Here is a 24696-nt window from a genome sequence, read left to right on the forward strand (position 1 = left end):
GACAGGGTTGTCCTGGGGATAAACGATAAAGAGACTCGAAAACTACTTTTAAGAGAACGAAACCTCACACTAGAGGGCTGCGTGAACATCTGCAAGGCTGCAGAAAATGCGACCATTCAAGGGAAAGCACTGTCGAGTGATAGTGCCAATGCCGCTGTCAGTATCAAGCGTGTGAAAGATGGACGTAGGCCTAAAAAGCCTAGCACTGCTACTAGTAGTAACTCTGACTCAGTTTCTTCTAAGAAGGTGTCCACTAGGGATTGTAAGTTCTGTGGGCGCTCTCATCCGATGGTGAAGGAAAAATGCCCCGCCTGGGGAAAGACTTGTGATAACTGTCATGGGCAAAACCATTTTAGTGCCAAGTGCCGTAAACCAAAGGTCAGAGCGGTGTCACATTCACATGCCGAATCATCATCAGGATCGGATGATGAGTACTACCTGCAAAATGTGACATCGCGTCGCAGGGGCAGCTCTACCCTGACTGCTAAGATGGCAGTCAATGGGTGCCATCTTCATTTTCAACTGGACTCTGGTACAGAGGTTAACACTTTGTGCCAAAGATTCGTTAAGAAAGACCAAGTCGTGTCTAGCAGTAAGAAACTGATCATGTGGAACGGTGCGAAAGTGAAACCAAAAGGGGAGGCCACTCTTTCCTTGAAGAATGTCCGCACTGGCGAGGTACAACCTGTGGATTTCGTGGTTGTACCCAACAACCTCTCTTGCCTCCTTGGTATAAATACGATTCGAAAGATGGGGCTGATTACTGTGAATAAAGATCGCTTCATCGCCAAAGTGGAAACTGAAACGACTGAATCAAAACTCGGTGACCTTGGAGAGGCACGCCTGCATGTCAATCATGAAGTGAAACCACGAGTCCTGCCATGCAGGAACGTGCCGATTGCGCTGAAGGAGGACGTTAAAAAGGAGCTTGATCGTCTTGTGGACCTTGGTGTTCTGGAGCCTGTGTCCGAGCCGACCGAATGGGTGAGCCAGATGGCTGTTGTGCGTAAGTCAAATGGCCGGTTGAGGATTTGTTTAGATCCACAGCCACTAAACGAAGCTCTAATGCGAGAGCACTACAAACTGCCTACGCTTGATGATGTCTTGCCGATGCTCAGTGAGGCGAAAGTATTCAGTAAGGTTGACGTAAAAGAATGCCTTCTGGCATGTACGTTTAGATGAAGAATCTAGTTTGCTGTGTACGATGATCACTCCTTTCGGCCGATTTAAGTAGCGCCGCCTGCCATTTGGTTTGAAAGTTAGCAGTGAGATCTTTCAGAAGAGACTAACGGAAGCTCTGAGTGGACTCGATGATGTTTTCACGATCGCAGACGATATTGCTGTCGCCGGATGTGGGACATCAAAATCTGAGGCCCTCCAGGACAACGACGCCAAACTCGAGAAACTGTACGAGCGTTGCGATGATCGTCACATTGTGCTTAATGACGACAAGAAAGAGATTGGTAAGACTGAAATGACTTTCCATGGGCATCGCTTCACTGATGACGGAGTCAAACCCGACGAGAGCAAGATTGAAGCGATCAGGAGCATGCCTGCTCCGACTGACGTCGCTGGGGTCAAGCGATTCTGTGGAATGGTTCAATACATGTCACGGTTCCTACCGAATTTGGCCAACGATCTGGGACCAATTCGGGACCTCACCAAGAAAGAGACTGTATGGGATTGGTCAGCTGCCTGCGACCAGGCGTTCAGAACGGTGAAGGAAAAACTGACTGTCGCGCCGGTGTTAGCATATTTTGACTCAAAGAAAGAAGTCAAAGTACAAACGGACAGTAGCAAGGATGGAATCGGGGCCGTGTTACTGAGCGGTGGCCGCCCTGTCGAATATGCGTCACGGTCTCTTTCAAATGCACAGAGGTCGTGGGCTCAAATTGAGAAAGAGCTGTTGTCTGTTTGTTTTGGGCTTGAGCGCTTCGACCAGTATACTTATGGGACTAAGGTCATTGTGGAAAATGATCACAAACCTTTGGCAGCCATCTTGAAACAAGAGGCCCAAGGGCCTGGCGCTCAGCTGAGTTGTTGCTGCGTTGTTCGTATATATTACATTACTCGTCAAACTCTACTAAACTAAGGACTCAAAGCCTAAGGATAATAGCTTATGGATGTGTAACAGTGAATTGCGGTAGACTGGCGCAATCTACTTCAAGCAAGCTCCACCCTTGCAATGTGTGCGCAAACAGATAACCTAACCTATATTGGACCATCAATTCTACACACAGCAACATGATTCATCCTCAGCTGTTACCATGATGATGATGATGATGATCCTTTTCGCAAATTGGTCGTCTTCTGTCTTTCTTCCATACTTCAGTGCCACCGGATGTAGTCTGCCCTTGTGGAGGGATCCTTTCAGCACCGGGACACAAGAATCCATGCGAATTGAATCACATGGAGAGACTAGCCCAATCACCCGCTTTTGGCTGGGTAGAAATGGGTAAATCTCGCAGACTGGACCTTAAACTCTACTGCCGACGTGTGAGGCCGGTCTGACAGATGAGTAAGTGGGGTCCACCTAATGCAGAAGGCACCAGTTTCCCTAACTAAAAGGGTAACATTATTGCCTAAAGGCCTGTGTACACTAGTAAAATATTAGCAACATTTTTACATTTCCAGTTGCAACAAATGTTGCAAAAATGTTGCGTAGTGTGTACAGAGCAAAACGCGTCTTACAACATGTTGTAAAATTGTTGCAAATTAAATGCAATGCAATTCTTTGTTGCATGTTGTAAAAATGTTGCAAACTCTTCAGCCAATCAGAAATAGGATTTGCGTCATGTGATCTACCGGAGTTCATGTGACTTGAACAAGAAGCAGGTATAGCAACTCTCAAGTGAGTGTCTTGCTTCGTAGGGTGATGAAACCTTTTCTAGAAGTTTTTGTATGACGGCTTGTCAGTCAGCCGCAACTCCTTTAGGCTGCGTATCCATAGGCTGTTCTGTGCCCTGCACAACATTCCCTTTTTACCGCCTGGCGCGCCACACGGACAATGAACCTTCGTTGGTGTTATTGATCGTTCCCATAGGTTATGCCGTGTCACATTGCGGGCATATATGCACTGTGGATTGGGAATATAGGCCCATATTGGGATTGAACATGTCCATTCTTTTGCGAGGGAACAACACGGAAGCAATGTCTGAGGCGAAATTAATTCAAGAGGTTCATCAACGGGAACTACTCTGGGACCCCGAAACTGATGATTATCATAACAAGCACGAACCTGTAATTTGTTGCTTAAAAGTCAGGTTTTATATACATGTACATGTCAATTTGATGTTGCAAGTGAAAATACAAGTTACTTGTATTTTCATTTTCAATATTCATAAGAAATTGTCTTCTGAAATAATGACAGCGTGCGGATAAACGCGATTGACTGCTGCGAAATGAGGACTACAAAGGCCTACATGACCAAAAAGGAATATCCAATGGAGACGCAGGGCATAAGCCGCACTTACACCACCTGAAAATGGACCACCAATCTTGGTTCGGGAACCAATGCCGCACCATCGAAAATCCACCAAGCGCTTACACCAGCGCTGCAGCTAGTTATAAAATCCGGCTACAGATGGCGCGCAAACAATAAGCAGAACGCAGAAAGCCTTGGCAGAAAGCGCCATTTTGAAAGCGCCGCCTGGAGCCGAACCATCTAACTAGCTAATTGCCGATCCATTTGCGCGTACACCACGACAAAGCCGAGCTTTTAACAAGCCGGGCGATTTGGACCATCAAGCTTGGTGGGACAAATTCGCTCGGCAATTTGTATCGGCAATGGATTGCCGAACCAATTTGTCGCGGCAATGTGGTGGTGTAAGTGCAATTGGTCCACCAATATATCGTGGTGTATGCGCAGCTATAGTGCCAGGTCACAAGGCTGTTACGCCATAACGCCACACTACACAAGGGCATACCCTATGGATACGCGGCCTTAACAGGCAGTGGTATGCCCCATCATCCACCCTCATTTTGATCCAGGGCCTGGTCCATATTCTCTTTGGTTATTTCGCCGCCTCTTCCGTCTCTCAACAATGACAGCTAAAATTGCTGCAGAAGCACTCAAAACACATCTTCTCTCCTTGGAATCATCCATTTTCCCTCCAAAATACCTATTTCCCTTTGTTCCCACTAAAAAGTTTGCAACAATTTACCAACATGTTGTAAAAATGTTGCTAATTTGTTGCTAGTGAACACAGGGCCTTGAAGGGCTTGTTGCAAAATTGTTGTAAAAATGTTGGTAAAATGTTGGTAAAATGTTGGTAAAATGTTGGTAATATTTTACTAGTGTACACCCTGCTTAAGTCAAGTGAAACTCTTAACAAACCTTAGCAGAATGCCACCATTGAAATGTTGATAATAATGATAGCAAGTAAAAACTTTAAACAGATAGACTTGATTTTTTTAACCAACTGCCACATGTGGTTTTCTTTATTTAGTAAATTTTGAGGTAAGTATTACAGAATGAAATACTTGAATACTAGAATTGCCTGGCTCTTCTGATGATTGCACTGGTGAACACCGAAGTCGATGGGATGTGCAAAGTCATAGCTCGATCCTCTCTCTTGGTCATCTTTGAGATGTGGTCACCAAATATGTTCAAATGCAGCTGCAGATCATTCCTGTCCTGGCTGCAAAACATGATGAGGAGATAACATTTTAATTTTGATAGAATAGGTAAGCTAGCCAAGTTTTATATCAAAATACAAGGCCAACAACAACTGATAAGGCGCTAGGGCCGAATGATCAAGGAAGTTCATTGATATGATTGGGAATACATTGTGATAAGAGTGATGAATCGGCCCCGTTTGAAGCATTGTGCTATGTACAGTGTGCAAGTGTCAGTGTGTATCAGCTATCGCATTTATTGTTTGTTGACATTTCAAATCGCTGGAGTCGATCCTCAATTACACTGTTTATGTACATTGGCAACCTTACCCGATGATATCAGAACGATGTTTATTATTGTCTTGTTTATTCACATTAGTTCTGCTATGTGACAAGAGTTATTTGTTGAGAAATCCATGATTTAAAGCCGGACTTTGACATCGTTTCTCAGACCAACCAAGCTGCATTTCGCAGATCGTTTTTCAACGATCGTCGACGAACTATTTCAAATTAATCACATCCAATTAAACAATCCAAGCCTTCCCTAATGTCATCAACATGCAATAACACAAGCAGCCAAATATTATCGCCTATGAAATTGTGAATTTAATGAGAACTTACCTCTGAATTGACAGAACGCGATCTATTCCATAGCATGGTCTCCTTACGTCTGAACTGCGCAGACTCGAGACGTGACGTTCGCTGCACGTGTGATTGGACGTGGGATAACTCGCGCGAAATTTAAAATGCTCTTCTTGGAGGGTGCTCACTAAATTGCGCCAGTAACACCACCTGGTGAGAAATTCATGAACTACGCCTATTGATAATGAAAGAGAAAGCTTTGCTCTATAAAATTAGATTTGATTCATGATCCCCAACTGAGAAATCAGCTGCTGGAAAAGTTTTTGGAAAATTTCGCTCGGTGCCACCTAGTGGCCAAACCGCTCATCCTGCCGGACCCACATTTGGTCTATTCAGGAGTCCTGAAGGGTCTCAACGCCTCAGAGGGAAAATCTATAGCCTATCCGCCATAGTTTTGAAACGTGTCTGTTTAACGGACAGACAGACAGACAGACAGACAGACAGACAGACAGACAGACAGACAGACAGACGGACACTCATTCTACCATTTACTCATATGAATAGCTCAGCTTTTCAGCTGAGCTAAAAACCACTAAGTCAGGCGCCAAAGCGGTTGCAGGCCCTGTTGATGCGCCTGCATAGATATGATGTTGAATTCCATTTCCTGAAAGGAACTGAACTGGTAATCGCTGATACCTTGAGCCGTGCTTTTCTGGAATCGGAGGCTGAGTAGCGGCCAAGGATCATGAACATAGAGTATTTTCCTCGCGTTTCTGATGCCAGATTGGAGGAGGTGCGTCAGGCCACCTCCACCGATCCTACGATGAAAACACTTGTGTCGCTGATTATAGATGGCTGGCCAGATACCAAACAAGAGACTCCTCATGAGGCCAGGCCTTATTTCGACATCAGAGACACTCTGAGCTATGAGGCTGGTATTGTTCTCAAGGCAGAGGCAATAGTAGTGCCTGCTAAATTGCGAGCTGATATGAAAGCCCGTCTCCATGCTGCTCATCTCGGATACAACAGTATGATTCGCCGAGCTCGTGGTCTGGTTTTCTGGCCAGGATTAACTCAGGATATCAAGCAGATAGTTGACAACTGTGAGCCGTGTCAGGAACTTAGGGCCCGTAGCCCGAAAGAACCCCTGATCCCACAGGAGGACGGTCATGGACCGTGGGATAAAGTCGCGAGTGATATCTTGGAAATTGCCGGTCGCCAACATCTGGTCATGGTTGATTTCTACTCCAACTTCATTGAAGTTGATTATCTGCCAAATATCACTAGTGCGCAGGTCATATCAGTCATGAAAAAGCATTTCGCACGCTATGGCATACCTCGTATCTTACACACTGACCCTGGATCTCAACTAACATCGGGTGAATTCCGAAAGTTCACCAAGGATTATGGTATCATTCACGTGGAATCGTCGCCGGGCCACCACTCAGCTAACGGACAAGCTGAGGCAGCTGTGAAAGTGGCCAAACATTTGCTGATAAAGGCTAAAAAGACGAAAACTGATCTGTATATCGCGCTGCTTGAACTCAGGAATACTCCAAGGGAAGACACCGGTCTTAGCCCCGCGCAGATGTTGTTTGGGCATGGTACGCGTTCTGTGATTCCAAATGCTTGTGCAATGCAGCAAAGTGGTGAAAGTGATGTGTGCAGTGGAGGGCGTGAAAAGCGCAAGGCTGCTATGAAGCGTAGCCATGATAAGAAAGCTACCGAATTGTCTAAGCTTTCCTCTGGTCAGAGTGTGTATTTTGAGCACAAGGACAAGGAGCGCTGGATTTTGGGTAAAGTCATTGATGTACTTGGTGAAAGGACCTATTTGGTAAAGGGGAGGAACGGTGGTATCTACCGTAGAAACCGGGTCCAAATGAGGTCCACTGCTCTAGAGGTGCCAGAACATACTCCAAGCGCTCCTCCCCCTCATGCTCCACTGTTGCCAGAGAAACCAGTCTTGAACAAGGGGGCTGTACCCCAGGTGAATGCCTCATCCCCTCCAAGTGCAGGTCATGTAAACCCTAGTGTACGTGTAGATGTGCCTGATGCTAGCAGTTCTGTGGATATTCAGGCTGATGCAGGTGGTGGTTCCAACGCAGTGGTTCCAAACTTGGCTGAGTCTCCACCACCCACACTGAGGCGCAGCTCTAGAATGACAAGTGAGCCGCCGTATTTGCGAGATTTTGTGAGACCTAAGTCTGGGAAGTGAGTCTCAGCCAGGTTATGTTCAATTTCAGAGACAATGACATTCATAATCATGAACATACTTGTATGTTGGACTGTCTGGTATTGGTACCAAGTCATATTATTGTGAGACCCGGCCACTGCGCGTCATTTGAGTTTTTGGTTTTTCTTTTGAAATGCACATTGTGTTGAACTCTTCATATACCTAGTTTTGGATGAGCATCTACAAATCGTGTAATTTGTTTTTGATTTTCTGTTTGTCTTCTACATGCCACACATGTATATTCTGGTAATATCATGTCACTAAAGTATGGCATTTGCAGCAGGATGACTAAGCTACATTCTTATGGTGTTTGCAGCAGGATGACTAGAACGAAGCGGGTTTTTTTTGTTTGTGAACTTGTCAGTATACAGAACAGTTGCAGAGCGGTCTGGGAGTGATTTTTTCTGCGTATTTGTATAATCCGTTTTTTCCAATGTTTAAGGTTTTTATCTAAGAAAAGGGGGATGTTGCGTGATGTGTCATATTGTCTTCGGCTAAAGGTTGAGAGGGTCCCGGCGAGACCGGAATGTGTCCGTTGTTGTGTAGAAGCCATGGCGCTGGAATAAAGAGTTATCTCCGAAGTTCTGTCTTGTCCCGTCTGTTAGCCATCAGGAAGGCCACCTGGACCCTACGAAACAGAACCGAACCGAAATTTTGTCTTCATAAAAAAATTAGGTCAAATTAAAAACTTTTTGGGTATGTGATGTATCCTTGCTTGGAGAACCTACCATAATATTTTCATCGAAAACAAGAAACTAATAAGCATGATATTGCACTTTATACCTTTTTAGTTTTGGCCCCCTGGTGGCGAAGTCGAGAAGAAGATCAGACCGAAATTCGATGTCAGAGGTTATATGATGCAGGGAGGCATGTGTATTAAATTTGAATTGCTTAGCTTTAGCGGTTAAGAAACGTGCCATAATTATACTCAAACAGCCAATTTACGCAATTTTACCCATGTGATCTTGAAAATTATCATAAAATTGTTCTCGAGCCACTCGGAGAGATATCACACTTTAGGTTTCCACTTCTGGCCCCCTGGTGGCCAAGTGAAGAATCAGGTCGACCGAAATTAATTGTCAGAGGTCACCTGATCTGAGGGGCCTGTGTACAAAGTTTCAAGTTCATAGCTCTCGCGGTTAAGAAACATGCCACAGTTTTTGAAACAGGATACAGATGACGATGACGACGACGACAGACGACGGACACAGCAGTGTTGTATAGACTCCCCAACGGTGAGCCAATAAGTCAGAATCAAAGGTTTCTAGCGATGCTCTTTTGTTTTACGCTCTCCAAAAACCATCCCCGAAGCATTTTCCCTTGAAATTCTCCCAAAATTCTAACCGAAAGTAGCAAAAAGATTGCTGTAAAGATTTACAAGTCCATAACAACTACAAACCCACGTTCCAAAAGCCTAAAAATAGAAGCGTTTCTTTTCTAAAGAATCATTGTAAACCGGGATGATTGTCAATTGAGTATAGAGATCCGACAGTAGACTGGTACCTCACATTTCGCGGGGTTTTGAAAACTCGCCAAAAACACATCCCAACTCGCCATTGGCCAATAGCCATCCGACCGATCAAGCTGACTAATTCCGGGGATTTCCAGTGGAATAAACAATGATGCAATCCAGTATACAGTATAAAAGAGAAAAAAACTGACAACTAGCCCTTTTCGATTTATGCAGTCTTGATGGTAACGTCTCAACTTTGAGTCACTACAATCTGAATTAATACTCAGTTTAAATAATTGGTGTAAGGCTGACCTGTAGCATGGCACTTTCGAAACCTGTGGTTTTGGCTGCATATATTGTGACTACTCTTGGTGTGCACGGTAAGCATGTACATGTATTTAATATTTGATATTGATTTTGATAAGCTGTTTTATCGGGCAATATGAAAAATGGTATCAGGAGAAACCTTGCTTTCGAATTTACCACTTCAATATCTACTTTATCAAATGCAAAACATGTTACACTGTGAAATATTACCCCAAGATTTCCCCTCAAAAATGTCAAGTCGTCACAACTGCATATCTCCAGAAACAGCGACAGCTGACCTTACATGTAGCCTGTGCCAGTGAGACTACATTGCGAGGAATGGCATTCGGGGGATATTTCAACATAAGATATTAAGACTTAAAATTTACTGCTCTTTTTATCATTAAATCAAGAATGATGGCACAATCTCCCACCGTGGTAGTGCCACACATGTACAGCATCTTTTTTTCTTGAGTGACGTCCTGGGAGTGAAGGCTTTTTGTGCATGGAGCACCAACAGAAAAAAAAAATTTCTTGATTTTTCCACTGATTTATTTGCCAATTGAATAATCAACAATGTTGTAACTTGTACACCGGATTAATCCAGTGCAATATCATATCCAAATCTAAAAACTCATTTTGTCTGCCTTCACTGTTTGTTCTACATTTGAAATATGGAATTGAATTTGCAATTTTTCAATTTGCGTTCATCCCACAACGACCCCACCCCATCATGCCACAGAAAAATCAAGTTGCCTTGACTGGGATGCATCTGTGAGATTAGCTAAATATGAGGAAGAGACCATCAGAGACAAGAGCACAATTGATTTTTTAAGCCTTTTAGCAGTTAAATTGTCAATGTTTGACCGCGACGCATCAAAGAACGCGTCAAGTAGTGAAACTGAAATTCGGATATGATATACGGGTTAGTCTTGCGAGTAACTGGTGCGATGGAAATTGGTGATTGACCACGGAAATTTTTTTATAATCGACAAATTAGACAGACTTTGATATTTCCACTGTTTTCAGCCAACTGGCAGAAAAAACTCAAAACACGCCCCCTATTACCCAATTAGCAAAATTCGAAATTAATTTTTTCATCAAATAATTTCTTTATATCTGTAGACTTGCCACAGCAAATATTTTTTCAATACCTCTCCAAATATGTACTTGAGAGTAAAAAACATGCACTCGTCTAATTGATAGGCCTCGACCCTCCAACCTATGAATATTCATTAGTGGTCTTGTCTCATCAAAGAATCTCCATGTCAATGGGAGAGGTACTTCTTTCAACTTCTACCATCTGACTGACTGAATTCGTTAATTCAAGAACTGGTTTTGTTTTCTTGAAAACACAATCCCGTCACATATTTTCCGATAATACAAGGATGCTTTACACTTACTCACTGTCGTAGTGCAGTTAGTATGTTTGCAAATTTGCTGTTTTTAGATTTTTATAGAATTAATAGTACATGTATTTGCATACCTGATGTTGACACAACGGCAAGGTTTAAATTTACTTTCACTGCGTATTTACGCATGCAGTTGCAAATTTTTTAAATCAATTTGTCAAATTTTCAAATTTTCAAATTACAAATATAATTTTTTTTAACAAATGACGTATGTATTAGGAAATAAAATAGACTGGGCACAAATAAACAAGTCACAACATATATGGCATTCTGGTCATATTTTGATGACAACACACTCATCTTCAAGTTCAATGGCGCAATCGTTTGGCAGTTAGTATTAAGAGGTATTCCGAAAGGAATGTTTCAATTGGGAATTTATTTTTCTAATTTTCCAGTTCTGGCAGTCGGGTTTTCACTTTTTGACTATTACACACACACAACTAACAATCAATTACACTTGTTCACGCTAATTAGGTAAAGGATCAAACATGTCAGATGTCAGTAAGTACAAGTTGCGCGTACACCACGAAATATTGGTTGACCAATTGCACGTACACCACCACATTGCCGCGACAAATTGTTCTGGTTCGGCAATCCATTGCCGATACAAATTGCCGGGCGAATTTGTCCCATCAAGCTTGATGGTCCAAATTCCATCAAGCTTGATGGTCCAAATTCGCCCGGCTTGTTAAAAGTCCGGCTTTGTCGTGGTGTACGCGCTTATGGATCGGCAATTAGCTAGTTAGATGATTCGGCGACAGGCAGCGCTTTCAAAATGGCGCTTTCTGCTTATTGTTGCGCGCCATCTGTTGCCGGATTTTATAACTAGCTGAAGCGCTGGAGTACGCGCTTGGTGGATTTTCGATGGTGCGGCATTGGTTCGCGAACCAAGATTTGTGGTCCATTTTCAGGTGGTGAACGTGCGGCTATTGAATTTAATTTAAATTACGTGCCTTTTCATTCACAAATTTTACATGTTCTTGTAGCTGAAAGATGCTTTTTGAAAACATCCAAGAAACCCTTTAGGGTTTGTCCTTTCTTTTGGCATTCACGCTGCACTTAGATGTGGAGGAGTTATTCTTTACAAACGCACTTCTCCATGCAGACTAAGCAGCCATGCACAATCACCTGCCAGTAGACAGTTCATCATCCATGTTATCATCAACATGGTAAATTTCTAGTTTTCTACCTTGATATTCACTGAATGACAGTGTCCCTGCTCTTCTCTTTTATTACAATAGACTCTTGTCCGAAACATCAGTTCTTCAATGAAGCAATTGGGAAGTGTGACGACTGCAGCACAGCTATGGTGTGTCACAAATCCCTGACCAAATGCCCAGGGGCATGTAAGTATAAAGACTCCTGGTTGTCCTACAAAGGCTGCTTTCAAGTGAAACCAAATTCAAGTTGGGAAACTTTTGAAAAGCAAACTTCGTACAAGCAATACGTGCAATATGCCCTACCGAGAAACAGCCAGTATCAAAGCAATTGATGCATCATCAAGGGTATACGGTAAAACAGGTACAGGAAAAAAGGTACGGAAAAAAAGGTACAGGAATAAAGTACAATGTACAGGAAATAAAAGTACTGGAAATAAAGGTACCGGAAGCTTTTGCTATGGCGAAGTGTCTGTCATCTTTTGGCGGGCCACATTTCGTAACTACTGGGTCTCTATGAACTTGAACATTAGTACATTTATCAGTTAACCCTTTTGCAGAGGGAATTGTCCTAGAATCTTTACAACCATCATGATCTTGATAGCCGCGTATTGAAAACCATAACGGTATACTGGAAATTTGATATACCTATTTCTAAGTACTATGCAATGCCTACGCAATAAATAAAGTTAAAGTTATGAATACAAAAAGAGAGAATTCAAATAATATTGTGTACCATTTTTACTTATTTATGCCATTTCGTGTACCTATTTTTCCAGTACCTTTTTTCCGGTACCTTTATTTCCGGTACTTTTATTTCCTCTATTTTTATTCCCTGTACCTTTTTTTCCGTACCTTTTTTCCTGTACCTTTTTTTCCTGTACCTTTATTACCTAGATTCATCATCAAGTCATACGCAAGTTTCTGAATGGAACCCTATTGCAGGCCCTATTGTCAACATGTTCAACAGGCCGAGTCTAGCTTGATCTTCGCTGGACTTGACAGGAAATGAGAAGGTTCATTTTCACTGCCCGAGAATGCCGAAACATTGGTCGTGTGAAATCCCCTTTAATTGTGGTTTAGTCATCCTCCCATAGTAGGCCTTTGTATCATTCAAAAGCCCTGCTATAAGTGATGGGTGCAGTGCCCATAACCTGCCAGTTTGGTGATGCGCAATTCATGCCCTCTAATTTAAACCTGAACGCCAAAATTAGACTGCTTATTGTCAGGACAGGACTTAATTGTTTATAATTTGATACCCCTGCAACATTCACACTTACAGGTTTAGCATCCTTTCTTGAGAATATGCAGGACAGGAATGAGAAACTGCAGAGGCAGCAGGATGCGATAACTGGATGGGAGTTCAACAATAGCAGTATTGTTTTAGCCTGCTTTATTGCTGGAGGCATTTTCCTTTATGCTGTATGGCAGCTTATAAAGAACAAGTCCAGAATTATTCAGCTAATAAAAGGTAGGCTTAGTTGAAGTTACCACTGAACTTTGTCTTTGATTATCAGTGCCTTTGGTCACCCTGGTGAAAAAGGTTTCCACCTGCATGTAAAGTCACATGGCATCAGGGCCGCGGCGACATGTATTCATCCGTGACTGGAAGTGTGGCAATTGGTATTGGAATATTTTGAAAGTTTTTGTTATGATATTGGTAACGGCTTTTTCTTAACACACTAAACATATACACATCATATATATAAGCATAACACAAATAAACATAAGATTTGGTGAGGATTGGTCAGGTCCTACGGGTACTTTTTTAACAAAACCTAACAATTAATGTACACAGTGTATAATACAGGGCTCTAGCTGGCTTGACATTGACACCTTGGGTGGATGTCCACAGAACTCTGTAATAGCTTATCACAATAAACTTTCATAGTTCATAGTTTATAGTTTCAATAATAATTCAATATGAAGATACATTCAGATTGTATCGACTGAAACATGTTTCAGGTACACCAGCAGACCCTGAAGCAGACCCTGAAAAGGGACTAACTGCATTGGAACCACTGATAGGTCCGCCAACCGTCATCACTCCGAACATCACATTCTGCAGTCAAGATACTCAAACTGCAGTGAAAACGACGGAAGAAAAAGAAACCCAGGTGGACAAGATCCCCATTGATAAAATTGGTTACCAAATTGAAGATGAAGAAAGTGATCCACACGTACAGTCGCCAGAACCGAAACCAACATCTTCCGAGAAGATAACAGAAGAGGTAGACGACAATGATAAGCCAAAGGAAGGATTAGAAGACCAAGACCTAGACCACGAATCTGAAACCGCAGTGAAGACACCATTTACAGATTAAAACGATGAGGTGTAATCTAGTGAAGTTAATCCGATGGTTACTTTGAGCGGCTGTTATAAAACGCGGATTCCGCGGAAATCCTCGGAAAAATCACAAAGCCGCCAGTTAATACGCGCATAATATTTAATGATAATTATATTATACAAATAACAACATAAATCATAAATCGGAGGCAAGAACTACCAGTTATCTGCACATTTCATCGGTCAGATTTTAATCCTCTAGAGCGCCATTCATGCCATTCCGATCGACTCTTCCCTCTTTTTTTCTTGGTGTTGATAAACTTTGCATGTTATCTTCGACACCACCGTGGTTCCTTCCCTAACGGAACACATTACGAGGCTGCTTTCAAGTGTGATTGATGCCCGGATTGATGTACGTTACGTAATATGCCTCCTTCAAATATAAGTCGATGACGAACTGAATTCTGGTCTACGAAAATTTTTTAGGACAATCTCCTTGCAGCTCGAACCTAACCAACCATATGCGACTACACATTGGAGTCTATTTTTAGCAATCACAAAAACTTACTTCGCGGCCCGTCTAGAGTAAGTTTATTTCAAACTACAAGGTGCTTGAGATTTACGGCGCATACAGCGCACCATATAACGGCGATTCCCAAAGCCCTTGTCACCAGGAGTACTTCATGCGCACAACAATGCACACTGCTAATATGAAAAACTCTCACCTGCGGTTCAGGTAGCCACCATGAAGCCAAGTTAGATTTTTCCGCAGATTTCCGCGTTTTATAACAGCCGTACTTTGAGTGAGCACAGCCTTGACAACTTGAACACTGCTCAAGGAGGAGAAGAAGAGTCCCTTGGTGTAACAGGTGGCTCCGATTAACGGTGTACCCCCTTTAACGAGTCTGCTGCTGAGGCTTTGCCTTTTCTTGAACAATTCATCACAGCTGCAGTCAATGGATTGTTGGATTGTTAGCCTTGTTTGAGCCGAATACATGGAACAGGAACACTGTGAACTGCTAAACTTTTGCGAGCAATTTTTCCTTAATAACCCACTTTGGCAAAAAAATCAAACTATCCAAAGAATGTATTATGATCGCCGAACTGAAAGTAATTTCGATCTGTGAAAATAACAGTCATGGAGCCATTCTATGCTGTAGATAGGCCAGATATGTTAGCTTTTGAAAACGCCAGATGTCAAACGCCAGTAGTGAGTGCAACGGTGGCTTTGATACATGCTGTCACTAAAGCCATTGCAAGTTAGTGTGAATTTTGAAACTATAAAACAAGCCAATTTTGATAACCATTGACACCAGTATATTACTGATGGAAAATACAACGGGGTGCATGCGGCTCTGTTGGAAGTTGGTGTTTAGTGCCTATTCTCTGCTTTTAAAGTTTTTCTGAAATTTTCGCAAATTGCAAAATATAGCCGCTCACGAAAATTTTGCAGTTTACATCAAATTTTCATCAACTAATTTTCAACCCTTTCTGCCCTACTCTTATCTGACCGTTCTTTTTCTGAGAAATTGAACATTGCTAACGAAACTACCCATGCACTAGAATCAACCTCCTGAACAATGAAATATATTCGTTTCCAATCATCTTCAATTTTCAACTCAAATTTGTTAATATCACCAATGCTTATTGCCAACATTTCTGAAAAAATTTTGGCCACCATGTTTTCGGTTGACTGAACAAATTTGAGGAGACCTAAAAGATCAAAATGAAATTAAAATTGAGACCCGGCCGTCACAGCAAAACCAGGTGCATGTTGCACAACTGTTGAGCTTAAATGACCTAGCAGGAGATATTAATTAGAAGAAATTGATAAACTCTGATTTCATGAAATTCATGAGGCAGACAACAAATGAAAGGAACAACCAGTCCGTCTCATCTGCCAAGCTTACAACACTTAGAACAACACGCGGAAGAATTTTTTTGTGTCACAATGATGGCAATTGGAAACGAATCATTGATTGGTCTTGAGGTTGAAATATAGTTTACCATTGTCTAAGACATACCTAATTTCCATGAGGGTTGATAAAGATCAAAATCAAAATGAGCCAGGAACACATTTTTTTTTTCGTTTCCTAAAAATAGAAGATATTTCTCTGCAATTATATGTATTGTATACATTTATACTGTTTTCATTTTGCTTTTAGTAAAATAATGTATTTGCTCATAATAAACTCATTCACATGTGCATTTTCATGTTCTATGACTCATGACTCATTCAGGAATGAAATAACAATAGAAAATCACGATGCCTACGTTTGTTCTCTTATGGGGGAAAACAGAGATGGTTATGTAAAAACATTTCTTGACGTCCCCCATCTAGGTGCCTCTAATTTATGACAGTACATCATTAAAATTTTTATTACGAATCAAAAAAGTTGGAACCCCAAACTCAATCGAACCCATGCACTAGCTCCCCAGATACAAAGTGACACGATCTGTCTAACTATCGGAGGTATGATGTCAAAAATCAATCGGGCACATAGGCCTAAATGTTTAACTTTCATCACTGAAAAAAGGATTTGCAGGAAATGTAGGCAACAATATTGGCTTTTTAGATGATGGCCTGGAACACCCTGTCTTTTTTACTCTTTACTCAGGCCCACCAAAGAAAATGTCTAGTATTTTAGCCAGATCGAAGTTATCAGACTTGCATGGAGTAGCTCCATCTGGTGTTTTGATAAACTATTTTATGCACAACACATGCAATCATTTGAATTCCTTTTCATACTGCTTTATTGTACACCAGCTTGCACTTTCATGGAGCGTTGTATTGTATAATTGTGTTGTGTTGTGTTGTGTTTAGAGAGCATTGTATCACACGTATATACATGTATTTCATGTATGATAGCACCTACTTCAAACCCGGAAATAGTTGCGACCAACTTATTTCACGGCTTTCTAAAATTACAGCTTTTGTAACCTTTTTAATTAGCATTTTGACAACCTCGTACTATAGTTTCGATTATATTTTCTTTTCCCGGATATATATTTCAGCAATTTTCTGTAAATGCAGAAAACGCCAAAATATGGCCAGGTTGACAGAAGATTTGAAGAAAAATTCTTGTTGTTGTCGTAAGTAGCAGCTTTGAAAGTGTGATGGAAATATTTGACGACTTTTCACTGCAAAACAATTAGATATTCATTCTTGCCATTTTGAGCAAAAGGGCCTCAAAGTTTCGAATATAACAGAAAACACATTGGAAAGATTTGGACGTAATCGATCATAAAAGTTTACCTGTTGTATGAATGCCTTGACATTTGTCTCCATGTCATTATGGACAATGCCATGATAATGTTGGATATGGTGCATTTTTTGTTTTGCGATGCAACTCTTCATTTCTTGTGTGGTACAGAAAGTTGTCTGTATTTGTTGTTACATGTAGTTAGGGTGTAATTTTGTGTAGAAAAATTACCTATCTTATATATGGGCAGTGTAGCCATTCAATCAAAAAATGTATGTTGCAAATTGTAAAGTCCAACCATAATTCCATAAATACCATTATGAAATGACATTTATTTTTGCTGCAAAAGGTAAGAAGTTAGAGGAGCAACTCAGACTGTGATGACTGTGAGACCACATATTTTAGTTGCTGCAACCTGCATTGCAGCCATGACAAGAGGACGATTTTCATACTTGTGATTGGAATTCGACTTTTGTTGGGTTTTAAAATCTGCTATCATGTTATCAAGGGTCCCCCCCCCCGTGCCAGCGACTAAAAAAGATGTGAATTGCCGTTGTGTAGACTGATATGCAACTAAAAATTCCAAGTTTTAGCAAATAGCATTCCGCGATGATGAGGTCACTGCAGCTGCTGCCCTCTATTTCCCCATCGCTGAATTACAGGCAATGTCAGACAAACATGTGGTTTCGTAATGGATTCAGGCTTTCTAACTAGGGCAGTTAGATTCAATCTGGCACATGTCCGAGTGTTGGAAATACTACATAATTGTTCTGAATATTTCTCTCTCTGACTCTATGGCATCATTCATGCTAAAAACAATGCAGGGTCAAAGATAATTGACTTTGAAATAAGCTCAAATGCGTGGAAATAAGTGTCGATGTCCGACTGTCACGTGACTAAAACGTCATCAATATCTTTTGCAAATGACCTTGTGAGCTATAAATAGTAACTTCGCGGAATGCTATTTGCATGTATGATATTAAAACTGCACTACACCATTGCCATTGTGTAAATGCATTGCTGTTTTCTTTAGCCACAATTGAATATGAATGGTGTACCGCCTTAAAGTGAAATGAAAGTTAAGATAGTGATTCGGTCAACTCGCTTAATAACCGCACCACGTCTACAAGTTGTAACTAGAACTCTCCTCCTTCCAAAATCTAAATCAATCTGATAGAATACGCATAGATTTCCTACCTTGGTATTTTTCATGTTTTGAGTATCCCAAAATTAACGTCTCTTAGTCTTAATCCAATTTGAACAAGAATATTAATCAAAAGTTCTGAAAAGATAAAAACAATGTTTGCTTATTTTAGCATGATTCTAGTTCTGTTGTCATCGTTTTGTAGAATTTACATCTTCAACCTTTAGTCCTTGTATGATATGGACGATACTGGCAGACTGGGCACTTTTTCATTCACACATTTGATTTAGAAGTACCTGCCACAGTATTAACAAGGGTCTGAAGAGAAATGGAAAGGACATTTCTAGAACATTTCAGATTTTTTCTGAAAGTGATGAAAACTAATTGTGCTAAATTGCCCAATATGAGTCACATAGCAACGATCGCGTCATCGAGTCATCGAGTCATCGAGTCGAATACCACAAGCCCACAGCGCGTGCCCCAATCACAGTGCTGAGATTAAAACTTAAAGAGGGCAAAGGTCAATGCCGATCGGAAGTGTTCAACCTCGTCGCCTGTTTTGGCAACGCTCCAACTAATGCAAGTGCAGTGCATTTTTAGAATCCACTTTATTGGCACAGGGTTGTAGGCTGTCGGATACTACTGCAGTTACCGAAATCGTTAGGTAAGAGATGTTCCGATGGGTCCAAAATCGCAGAGCATGCTCCGCATAAAACAGTGAACTCTTCACTGTCTCCATTTTCCGCTTACACAGTGGACAGTTCACAGTTGGCCAGATGCTTTCGCCGTCTATTATCCGCTTCTTGAACTAACAATGAGTGGGCCCATACGTGAGACAAAAAGTTACCAGATTGTGACTCGTGGCTGTGAATGATAGGACCCTGACCCCTGATCACTGCCAAACTTTATATGTGAGACAAAAAGTTACCTGATTGTGACTTACGGCTGGGAATGATAGGACCCCGACCCATGATCACTGCCAAACTTCATACGTGAGACAAAAAGTTACCAGATGGTGACTCGTGGCTGGGAATGATAGGACCCCGAACCATGATCACTGCCAAACTTCATATGTGAGTCAAAAAGTTACCAGATTGTGACTCGTGGCTGTTAATGATAGGACCCCGACCCATGATCACTGCCAAACTTCATACGTGAGACAAAAAGTTACCAGATGGTGACTCGTGGCTGGGAATGATAGGACCCCGAACCATGATCACTGCCAAACTTCATATGTGAGTCAAAAAGTTACCAGATTGTGACTCGTGGCTGTGAATGATAGGACCCCGACCCATGATCACTGCCAAACTTCATACGTGAGACAAAAAGTTACCAGATTGTGACTCGTGGCTGGGAATGATAGGACCCCGAACCATGATCACTGCCAAACTTCATATGTGAGACAAATAGTTACCAGATTGTGACTCGTGGCTGTGAATGATAGGACTCCGACCCATGATCACTGCCAAACTTCATACGTGAGACAAAAAGTTACCAGATTGTGACTCGTGGCTGTTAATGATAGGACCCCGACCCATGATCACTGCCAAACTTCATACGTGAGACAAAAAGTTACCAGATGGTGACTCGTGGCTGGGAATGATAGGACCCCGAACCATGATCACTGCCAAACTTCATATGTGAGTCAAAAAGTTACCAGATTGTGACTCGTGGCTGTGAATGATAGGACCCCGACCCATGATCACTGCCAAACTTCATACGTGAGACAAAAAGTTACCAGATTGTGACTCGTGGCTGTTAATGATAGGACCCCGAACCATGATCACTGCCAAACTTCATATGTGAGACAAAAAGTTACCAGATTGTGACTCGTGGCTGTGAATGATAGGACTCCGACCCATGATCACTGCCAAACTTCATACGTGAGACAAAAAGTTACCAGATTGTGACTCGTGGCTGTTAATGATAGGACCCCGACCCATGATCACTGCCAAACTTCATACGTGAGGCAAAAAGTTACCAGATTGTGACTCGTGGCTGGGAATGATAGGACCCCGACCCATGATCACTGCCAAACTTTATATGTGAGACAAAAAGTTACCAGATTGTGACTCGTGGCTGTGAATGATAGGACCCTGACCCCTGATCACTGCCAAACTTTATATGTGAGACAAAAAGTCACCTGATTGTGACTTACGGCTGGGAATGATGGGACCCTGACCCATGACCACTGCCAATCTTTATATGTGAGACAAAAAGTTACCAGATTGTGACTTGTGGCTGTGAATGATAGGACCCCGACCCATGATCATTGCCAAATTTCATACGTGAGACAGAAAGTTACCAGATTGTGACTCGCGGCTGGGAATGATAGGACCCCGACCCATAATCATTGCCAAAATTCATACTTGAGACAAAAATTTACCAGATTGTGACTGGCGGCTGGGAATGACAGGACCTAACCGCCCCAACCCCTCATACTCCTGGCACATAGGGGAAAAAGGTATCTTATTGTGACATGTTGTTGGAAATGATACCGCCTGTAGCCGCCCATCCTCACTGCTAAAATAAAATAAAAGAGTCAAAATTTCAAGTTCAAATTGTCTATTCGGCTACAGTCAAAAACTATATATAGCACAAATTAAAAACACGTGGTCATTCAACAATATTCCAGATTATCATACCTCATTAGTATGTGAGCCAATCACGTCGCGTCATTCACGACCACGTGCCATGCGATAATTTTGACTCTTCCACGGCATTATTCCACGGCTGACGTCATCGATGACGCGATATTGCAAATGGCGGCCATTAAGATTTCGACGAAATCGGCGATAAAAAACAGCATATTTACGGCGTTTTAAGCCAGGAAGTTGCACAGTGATACTGTCAGGGTCTTGAATTACACCCACAAAGTAGGTAGGTTGCATTGGGTGGGACTGTTACATCCACGAACAGAAAGTACAAGGCATTCAAGTTGGGCCTGGACTCGCTTCAAACAAACATCGTCTGCTAATGTAAACACACACTGTCTACAGTACATAATGTACACGTCTTGGCTCCATACATGATTTGCGTATCCGCCGATTAAAAATCACTTTGACAGTGGTTTGGGTCGCTGTGCAAAACCTGCTGGGCCGATTTCTTCAAGGTTTGGTTTAAAGTATGAGGTATAAATAATTTTTTAGCTGACAAATTATTTTGACTATTCTATGGCTTGACATGCAATATTTATGTAATATTCAATGGTATTCTTCGTTGCGCAGAGAATGTGCGCAAAAGCAAACACACAGTAGAATGTTCACTGTTTAATGCGATATCGACAACAGTGAAATGCTCTACTGTTGTATAGTAGAGAGTACGTTCAAAATCGAGACTACATGTACTTTCCAGGGCTAAAAAACAGCTTCTGAGGCAGAAAATGTCAAGGCTTTGGGTGAGTGATAACGCTCTCAAAACATTGAGGGTCAAGATGCATAATCATTGGCATTTTGAGTAATATTCGGAAAGGATGCTGTGCCTATCGAGCATGATATTAATAACGAAGAGATTAAAAGTAACAGTAGCACCGTTTTCATGATAGACTGTATAATTTGTTCCGAGGACCCGGTACTAGCTTTCGGCACATACTGTGCCTTTATCAAGTATGGGCAAAAAAAGTGAAAAATCAGTGAGTAATATTAGTCATTATCATAAAAGCTTGAAAATGATAAAATGGGTGAAACTTAACATACCCTTGTGGTATCACGACAGTTAATTTTCCAAGACTAGACACTTTCGTTTTTGGGATATAGCCTTGCATGTAGTCTGCATACCAAGGAGGATACCGCGGTGACGTCACATCACGTGATCCCGACCCATATTAGTGATCGCTATGGCCAATCAGATTCAGTCTACTGACAGCACCAGCACTGAACACATTTCCACGTCTCACTGTCTGGTGCGCTCCTGTACACAAAAACACCAATAGACATGAAATATTGCAATACCTAGTATGGATTCTTCCTGTGTAGAATAAAATTTACAGAGCAGATTAACTTCCACGAATTAAAAAGACGTTTGCCGTGGCCAAAGTGCGGAAATAATGGGAAATAATGTCTCCGCTAAAATACACTACGAAATACACTAGGCAATGCACTACGCGATACACGGTAGAGATGAAGTTGAGTTTGTTATTGTTTTTTGACTTAGAAGCCCGCCCATATCATAATATATTCATGTATTCATGAAGTATGAACTCATATCTGTCCCATACAACTCTAAGAACAGTCAATTTCTCCTTAAATCATCACCGAAACCGCGATATCCGCAGGAAGATTTCGTTCTAGTGTCCGAAAATGCATGATCTTACAGGGACGCTAACTCGACAAATAGAGGGGATCTATGGGGATCTATGCGAGTTTTAGGTATTACAGGTCTCGAACTTGTAAATTCTTTAAACATGCCTCCAAATTCCATTATGATAATGAAGAGATTGCCCCATATCTGGGAGACTGTTTTGAAACCATCGCTAATTTTGGAAGATCGGTGCCGGCTATTTGGTTTAAAAAAACCTATTTTTCCCCATCAAAACAGCACTTTTCATTATTCAAATGATAGCTTATTGTCTGAAGACTTATTTCATAGCAGAAAAGTACTGATAACTCTGATTTGATGCGAAAAATCTAACTTTTTTGATGACTTGATTTTCCCTTGGCCGTGGATCGAGTTTGTTTACAATATGCAGCGCCATCTTGGAAAAGCCGTGACGTCACCGCGGTATCCTCCTTGTCTGCATACGTTGGTTTCCATGGCACATATTTTTTAACCTGAACTATCTTCAGCTGCCGAAGCATTATAGAAAGTAGAATGTACCTCAGTAAGGGTTGATTCAAGCTTATTTTTAGACGAAATGAAATCACCATACATACTGGTAACAGACACCATCGTGTTTAGACTCGTGACTCCAGGGTATTTGCATACCAATACCACTCTAATTGTCTGGGGGTCACACACTGATTAACATGTTCATGGCAACATGTTCATGGCAACATGCGAAGAGTTTCAATATACCACCCACATGACTTATAAAAAGGTTGGTTCAATATACCTGGCACTGGCATGCTGGCTTGACAGATACATGTAAATAAACCTGAACATTGGCTTTTATGCAAATTGGATCAAACCAAAAGTTTTGTTCTCAGCCAGAAATTTGGTAGAAATTAGATTTTTATTTCTCAAGTTTTTTAAGAAATCTTTTTTATCACTAGTACTACAGGATGCGGCGGCCAAGAATTATCTTCCCTCACACAATAGGATTCTATTGTGTATCCATTGTGGGAAGTGTGAGGGAAGATAATTCTCGGCCACCCTGTAGATAAACTATTAGGATGCATCTCTGTAAGGCAAGTACGCTAAAAGACTATCATTGAATGGCTGGGTTTGTAAAATGGAGCAAGCCAGATATCAAAGCTGGTGGCATGCTCGGATATTTCATCAGCACCTTCCTCTAGCAGTAGCATAAGTAAACATAATGATATACATATACAGTAGAACCTCTCTATTAAGGACACCCTTGGGACTGACAAGTGCTGTCCTTAATAGAGAGGTGTCCTGATTAGAGGTCAAATTGAATGAAAACAACTAGTTTGGGTCCAAAACCGGTGTCCTTAATAGAGAGGTTGTCCTTAATAGAGAGGTGTCCGCTAAGAGAGGTTCTACTGTATATCCTTGTAAAACTAGCGCCAAAATATAACAATAGTGCATCTAATATCCTCTAGAAATGATCTTCTAGCCAACCCTCAACACTTTAACCCCTGGCTGCTAGATCAACACTACCCTCACCGAAAGGCAGTGCACTGAAAATGACTGCATCACACTGCTTTTGACTGAAACCCCCACTGCATATGACTGTCTTAGGCATATCATTTTTTCTAAATGTTTTAAAACCACTGATTTTGACTGAAAGACCACTGCAAAGCACTGCCACCTGCATATCATTATGAACGACGTATTTCAAAAACACTGCCTATGACTGAAAGACCACTGATTTCCACTTCTCCAACTCTGATCGAAACCCGTGGCATTTTCAACATGACTGAAAACCACTGCTTTATGACTGGTGAGATTAAGACTTGATGGCAGTGTAAAGCAGTGGTAATTGCAGTCAAATTCAGTGTTAAATATCACCCATAATGCAACCTGAGACAGGAAGATAGTAAGTTTGAATTTGATAGTCAAACATTCAAGAAATCATGGTAGCTCTTCATATTTCTCGATATTTACCCGAATTTCAATATGAGAAGAGGGGAGTTTTAGTCAGTTTGAATTGGAACACATAAGGAGCCAAATGAATGCAAAAA

General features: G+C 41.5%; 1 protein-coding gene and 1 long non-coding RNA gene across 2 annotated transcripts in view; one reads left to right on the forward strand and one right to left on the reverse strand.

Annotated features, from left to right (window-relative positions):
- LOC135493686 (uncharacterized) overlaps positions 1-24696 on the reverse strand; it is a 38994-nt gene that overhangs the window by 12715 nt on the left and 1583 nt on the right. Inside the window, exon 2 of the long non-coding RNA XR_010448272.1 lies at positions 18448-18532. This is a non-coding gene — a long non-coding RNA (uncharacterized LOC135493686). The remainder of the gene's footprint in view (positions 1-18447; positions 18533-24696) is intronic.
- LOC135493958 (uncharacterized) lies at positions 9125-14123 on the forward strand. The gene is made up of 4 exons (XM_064781651.1): positions 9125-9265; positions 11845-11949; positions 13043-13231; positions 13726-14123. Exons 1-4 carry the CDS (start codon positions 9205-9207, stop codon positions 14082-14084), a joined length of 714 nt encoding a protein of 237 aa, XP_064637721.1. The 5' UTR covers positions 9125-9204; the 3' UTR covers positions 14085-14123.

The sequence above is a fragment of the Lineus longissimus genome, chromosome 9 (genome assembly GCF_910592395.1).
Source record: "Lineus longissimus chromosome 9, tnLinLong1.2, whole genome shotgun sequence".
In the NCBI taxonomy this organism is placed as follows: domain Eukaryota; kingdom Metazoa; phylum Nemertea; class Pilidiophora; order Heteronemertea; family Lineidae; genus Lineus; species Lineus longissimus.